Source organism: Teleopsis dalmanni, chromosome X (assembly GCF_002237135.1).
Source record: "Teleopsis dalmanni isolate 2A chromosome X, ASM223713v2, whole genome shotgun sequence".
In the NCBI taxonomy this organism is placed as follows: domain Eukaryota; kingdom Metazoa; phylum Arthropoda; class Insecta; order Diptera; family Diopsidae; genus Teleopsis; species Teleopsis dalmanni.
In genome coordinates this window covers 45189941-45196794 of record NC_051848.1, presented here as the reverse complement: position 1 = coordinate 45196794, position 6854 = coordinate 45189941, and the positions used below count along the sequence as shown (strand labels likewise).

The 6854-nt window shown below is 29.8% G+C and overlaps 1 protein-coding gene across 1 annotated transcript; it reads left to right on the top strand.

Moving 5' to 3' along the window:
- The first annotated feature begins 713 nt into the window (after positions 1-713).
- On the top strand, positions 714-4299 carry LOC119688354. The gene is made up of 5 exons (XM_038103032.1): positions 714-796; positions 879-1135; positions 3323-3579; positions 3656-3779; positions 3858-4299. Exons 1-5 carry the CDS (start codon positions 714-716, stop codon positions 3974-3976), a joined length of 840 nt encoding a protein of 279 aa, XP_037958960.1. The 3' UTR covers positions 3977-4299.
- The last annotated feature ends 2555 nt before the right edge of the window (positions 4300-6854 follow it).

The window sequence follows — 6854 nt, the reverse complement described above, 5'->3', positions numbered from 1 at the left end:
AATAAATTAAGAAGTATTAAAACTACTAAACAGTATAAAACCATTTCAACACATACCGTAGGCCGATTATCAAATGAGAAAGTATTTTTGAAAATTTAGTAAGTATTATTTTACAACTCAGTCCATTGATAGTTCTAAATAAAGACATTTAATAAAGCACTTCGATCTAAATTCACATCATATGTCACTAATAAATATCATGCTTAAAATATAATCTCGGAATATATAAAACAAAACATCTATTCCCGTCACCGACCATGTGATAGATTAAGTAAGCTTAAGTTACTGTCGCAGACTGTCCAATTAACTAAACTCATGTAGACCCTAGCACCGATATGGCCTTAAATCTTATATAAGTATAAAGCCATTATGAAGCCTTAATGAAAAATAAAAGACTTGTAATTTTAGCACTGAACACTTCTGTAAGAGTATTTTTGGGTAAAAGTAGACTCTATAGTTTAGAAAACTATCTCTATATTCATGAGAGGAACAATTGTTTAATATTCATCATGTTCTTAGCTTGAACCAAGCAGCTACAGGAAAATTTCGATTGCTTTACCTCTAATTTGTCTTTATAATTTCCACAATATTCAGAAATTATTTCTACAATTTTTATAATATTCATGAGAGCAAAAATTAAACAAAACTCTCGCTCTGGTTCTATTTAGAGATGGGCGGCTGCGAAATAATTCTATATTTAATTCATCTCTACAATGTCTGCAATATCCAGCAATCAATTCGGTCTAAAATCAGTTGTTGTGTCAGAAGACATTGATGCTGTGCAAAGACTGATAATGTAAGATCGTAATACGTCATGCGATATACTATGAGATTGGGGAAACCCTAGGCATTACCATTATCATTGCACGATCATTTAGGCATGAGAATGATTTGTTCTTGATGTATCCCCCCAACCCTAATCATTTGACAAAATCTCAAAAAGATGCTTGTCTCGATTGGTGCACAAAAACGCTTAAGAACAAGAAAAACAATGGCGGTGCTTTAAAAGACGTATATAAGATTATAATAGGTGATGAATCATCGATATATGCGTATGAGCCGCCACTTAAACATGAGTCGATTGCATGGATGCTTCAAGATAAACCAAATCCAATAAAAGTTGTTCGCGCTCGAAGCCCTTGGATCACTTGACAACTAATCGGATACCATTACAGAAACGGAAAACTGTAAACTCGGAATGGTGTATAATCATTAATTTAGCCGAAGTCTGCAGTGAAATAAGGAAAACAAAGAAGCTCCGTCGGATTATTCTCCATTTCCAACAAGACAATGTGAGTGCTCACACATCTCGACCTACAACCGACTATTTGAACATTCAAAAAATCAAATTTTTGGGATATCTGCCGTACAGTTCTGATTTGGCACCCAACGACTTCTTGTTCTTGATGTTCGGTCAAGAATAAAAGGAGAACACTCCTTCAAAAAACAATAAAGCAATGTTCAACGACAAGTTAGTAGGTTTTTCCTTATTATTAGACTCAAAATATAAATGGTGACCCTCGTAAAATCGTTAAGTTATATTTCGTGCAATATTCTAAAATATTCAGCTTTTCTAACTAAAGTCTAGCCAAGAAACTGCAGTTTTGCACAATATTTAAGCTAAATATTTACAATATTTAATATAGTAAATAATTGTAGTTATTATATTTACTATATTTATATATTTAAGCTAAAGCATTATGTGCTTAAATAACATTCCCGTTAATATATCGCACTGGGACAATAAATAACTTCACATCCCCGTATACATGACAGTAACATTTTATTTAGATCTGTCTGCATACACTAAATTTCATCTATTTTGTTATGCGCTAAGTTGGTTATTTTTAAATTATTATCGGTTTAATATATTTATAAGACTTAAAATGCTATCAAATACACATACAAAAGACATCTATATTCAGCCATCTATGAGACATTTTATGGAGGTTTTCTAATGAAGATTACTTATACCAAGAAAATATGGTAAAATGATGTAGCATCAGCAGCGGACGGAGCCAGTGGTATGTACCTTTTTCAATTGGTCTCGGAGTACGGGGAAAGATACGAAACGAATAACTACACTTAATTGATTACAAATATTTATATTATAATAAATTCCTAATTTGTTTTTCTTTATAATATTAATCCTTTTAGGTTGAATTCCAATAGCCACACACAAAAAAAGAACACTAATCTTTTTTTTGTACTTTTCTTGATGCTCTTTTTTATTATATTGACATAAATTAACGAAAATATTTGTAAAATTTTTGTTGCCAAAGCATTAATACGTAGAAGTATCTTATTTTGTACTGGATTTCCAAAGTATTTTCTTATTTATGTCTTAAAAGTTGTTCAACAAACCAGCATTAGTATCACAGATATCACCTCGTTTTCTCGTATCTCTGTTTACCCGTGTGCACAAGTTTCGGGACATTTGTTTGTACGTATATGGGGCCCTGATGCTCTGATGCTCTGATGTATGTGTGTGCGTGTGTGTATGTACATAAAGCAGCTCAAATTGTGTTACTTTTACAATTTATCATAGAAAAATAAATGTAAAACTGACATTTTTGGGTAATTTTACTTTTGCATATATAATATGGTCGTAACATCCTTAAAAAATTCATCTACTCAACCCAGTTCGGAAACCCACTGCCACCACCCCAAAGGCATAAAGTAAAATATTCATTGTTTTTGGGTTTTTTATGTTTCATATTAAGCCATATGTGAGACGCTGGGTAGGTAGGTAGTTGGGTAAAGAAAACAACAAGAAGTTGGCTAACTTACTTGGTTCACATCTATATACACATATTTATATACTCGTATATATCTTCTTTGATGTACGTGCATATGTATACTTTCTTCTGTATTAATTTGCATATTTGACCAAGAAATTTTTTTTTTTTTCGTAAACTAAATGAATGCGAAAACTTTAAGTTAAAATATGAAATTTGGAACTGATGAAAAGGGCTCCATTTTTTATTTACTGTTATTTCGTTCATGAATTTTTAAAGAATCCCTTCGGCCATCGGGAACGACTTCGGTTGAAAAGTACAAACTCGCAAGCTCACTAGCACACAAACTTCCTTAAAATGAATAAAATCCAATGAAGGATTGAAGTAAATATAACGTGGGCTGCTTATTCGCATCAAACTTTACAGACTTGTAAATAAAATTTCTGGCAGTTATAAATTAATTTTGCTAAAGGAAATATAAAATAAGTTATTCAGTGGCATAAAGTACAATTTTTATTTAAACATAAATGAAATACCTTTTTCGTAGCGCTGTTCACTTTATTACTGACTTTATTTTGCAACAGTTACACCCAGCCATGGTCCTAAAATAACGGGCGGTCAGCCACGATATCAAATTGGTGACATTGTTAAACTCAACTGCACCTCAGCACCATCGAAACCAGTTTGTCATCTCAGTTGGCTCATCAATGGAGAACCAGCCAACCGCTCATACCTAAAACAATTCGAAAAAGTTAGCCGTGATGGTTTGGAAATGGCGCGTTTGGGATTAGAATTTCGAGTGAGAAGCTATCATTTCAAGCACGGCGATATGAAATTAAAGGTATGTTTACAATATTCTTCACACTTTAGTTATGTTTATAATTGAAACATAAACTGAAACATAAAACTGTTTATAGTGTGTCGCTAAGATCTCATCATTATACTGGCAAAGTAATGAGGAAAGTGTCGAAAGTGACCGTCAACAACGTGCGCCAGCTCTCGAATCACGTGAAACGGTGGCTGCCAAATCTCAAACTCATGGTAATAAAAAATATTTCAAAAAAAACTTATTTTTTAATTTTAAAATTTTAAATAAACAAACCCTCTCTCCCATTACAGGTTCAGCTACTGGAAGTTCATATAATCTAAATAGTTCTAAACTTCTACTCGCAATAGCTGTACTCACCTATGGCATCTTAACATATAGCAGTTCGTTGTTTTGCTCTAGACTGAGATAACTATTTCATGGATAAGCGAATGAAGCTTCTTAACAATTTTGAACTGAACTTTTTAAAAGCGCAGAAAGAAATTAACTATGAATCAACAGAATATTAACAATAAGAACAGCAAAAGAAGCCACAGATAAAGTAATAAAGAAAAACATAGGTCTAAACCCAAAACTTCTAACATTAAATCATAAAACGCGATAAATTCAATTTATAATTACTTAAGGAATTATTAATAAGTAAGCTCTGTAAGAGAGGAAACATATCCTACGCCAAAAAAAAACTCAAATTCTGCAATATACAAGAATGCACAAAACCAACATTTTGTATATAAAAGTCCTTATATGTAATGAAGTATATAAAGATTTCAGCATTTATCATCCTTACATTATTATTGAACTCATTTACAATTCCTTTCATTCTGTTTATTTCAAATGTATTTGATTAAAACTAAAAATAGAAATAATTTAAATTAATTAATACACTTCTAGCAATTAAAACTTAGACTAAGAAAAATAAATCTCAAAAAAAAAATTAAAATTCAGACTACAAAGATATACGTATCTACAATGATAAGTATCTCGTAGTCCAGTAAAATAATTAAATTCTATTAAAACATGTTTAACAAAAAAAAAAATTAATAATTTAAGACCATGGAAACATGTTTATTAAAACATGTTTAACAAAAAAAAAATTAATAATTTAAGACCATGGAAACATGTTTAATATATAAAAAAAATACCATGAATGCATGTTTAACAAGTAAAAAGAATCATGGAAACATGTTTTACAAAAAAAAAACAACCATGGAAGCATGTTTTAAAAAGTAAAAATGAATCATGGAAACACGTTTAATAAATAAAAGAAAAACCACGGAAACATGTTTAGCAAAAACGAAAACCGTGGAAACATGTTTACAAAAAAAAAAAACTTAAAACATGTTTAACACAAAAAAAAAAAATAAAATAAAACATGTTTAAGAAAACAAAACCATGTTTAAAAAATAAAAGGAAAATATGAGAAAATATGTTCAACAAAAAAAAAAAAACAAACTGAACCATGTTTAATGAAAGAAATAAAAAAATACAACAAAAAACATATTAAAATATTTGCTTATAATATATAATTTATAATAAAAATAAATAAATTTTTTCTCAAGTATAAAAAATGAAAAAAACTATTTATAATATTAAGAACAAATATATAAAAAAAAACATATAAAATAAAAGAAAATTATTTACTATAAGTAAGTTTTTAGGTTAAAATGCGATGCTTAGCCGCAATGTCTTACCCATGAAGAAAATAAAATGAATATCCATTTCTAGTTGAAACCGAATTAAATGAGAATAGCCGGACTCACCGGCTTCATTAACTGCTACATCTGTGATTGTAGTAATAAGCTAACCCTTTACTCTAAGGAAATGAATGCCAATCCTTTTTAAGACATATGTAGACATGAGCATTGCATGAATACATTGCACCCTTTATGTGAGAATATTTTTTTTTATTATTTTTTATTGGTGAAGAGAAAACGATTTTAAAATTATTTTAAAAAAATCTTTAAAATAAAAAAAAAAATTTTGAATGGCCATTACTTGGGTCTCATGAAAGTTTTGTGGATGATTGGACTTCAGCTAAATAAACATCGGTATTGTTTGAATTTTTAATTTATTACTTTAACCCTAACCAATTTATGTATTTGTTTTAACATTTATAGCAAAGGTCTTTATTTAAGTCAATTACTAAAAAAAATTCAAAGCAATTAATATCATTCGATTATAGATAGTAGGAAGTTTCTATCAACTTGGATCAAGGATTTGTTTACTTGCCTTTTAAAGTAGATACATATTTGCATAAAGTTTTGGACTTTTTAAAATTTCATTTGATTCTGAATATTAATCCATGATGAATTGATTATAGATATAATCACTGAAATGCAAATAGAAGGGAACGTTTATTTTTGACTTAGCATTTTGTAGTACCAAAAGCAAAAGTAAATAAACCGCAGTTGTAATCAAAATTTTGATCAAATTTTTACGTTAATACACTGTTTGAACCCGTGATATATAACAACACTCAAGTCTTCACTACGGGATGCCGTATAGTATTGAATAGGTAGGTAGGTAAAGTGGAAGAAAGATCCAATCCTTCTCCTTCTTAACCAAGGAAGTCGTTTTGATTTAAAATTACTCGAGATTGTGGCTAAAATCTTAAGTTTTATTAGAACCAGCCGGACGCATAGATAAATGTAAATAACTGGCCAATACTAATATTGGAAATATCACTGCATGAATTGAAGAAGGGCTACTGTATTGAAGTATTGAATAGTTCTCAGGTAATTTTCATCACTTTGTCAGCATATAACTGATAAAAGCTTAAAGATATCTTGACGCATATTTATTTCCAAAACATTTGAGAATAAAAAACAAAAAATCTAAAAGGTTTAGGGAAAAAAAAATTAAAGGAGTAGGGCTTGTAGCACAGTTCTATTGCCTCCACATATCTTCCATATACATATCTTTAAAGATTCTACACACTTATATTCAAATAAATGATTGAAAATTATATGATTATAGTGATTATAATTATGAATGTGTGTCATATCTTCATCGTTTCAATAAATTAAGGATCTATCAAAACACCCGACCACAGCAAACAGTATCTTTATGTGAACGGAAGAGCCTTCAAAGAGTTTCTTTGTAGATTTTTATTGTCTCTGATGCTACAATTTTGGCTTATGGACATAATAATTAAGTGACAAATGAGTCTGAAGGTTGAAGGGAAACTCGATGTAAATTTTAAGTAAATTCCTTTATTATCAGAGACTTTAGGTTTTACAGCAGATAAATATTTATGACTTCAACAACCAAGGCAAAGTGAAATAATAACA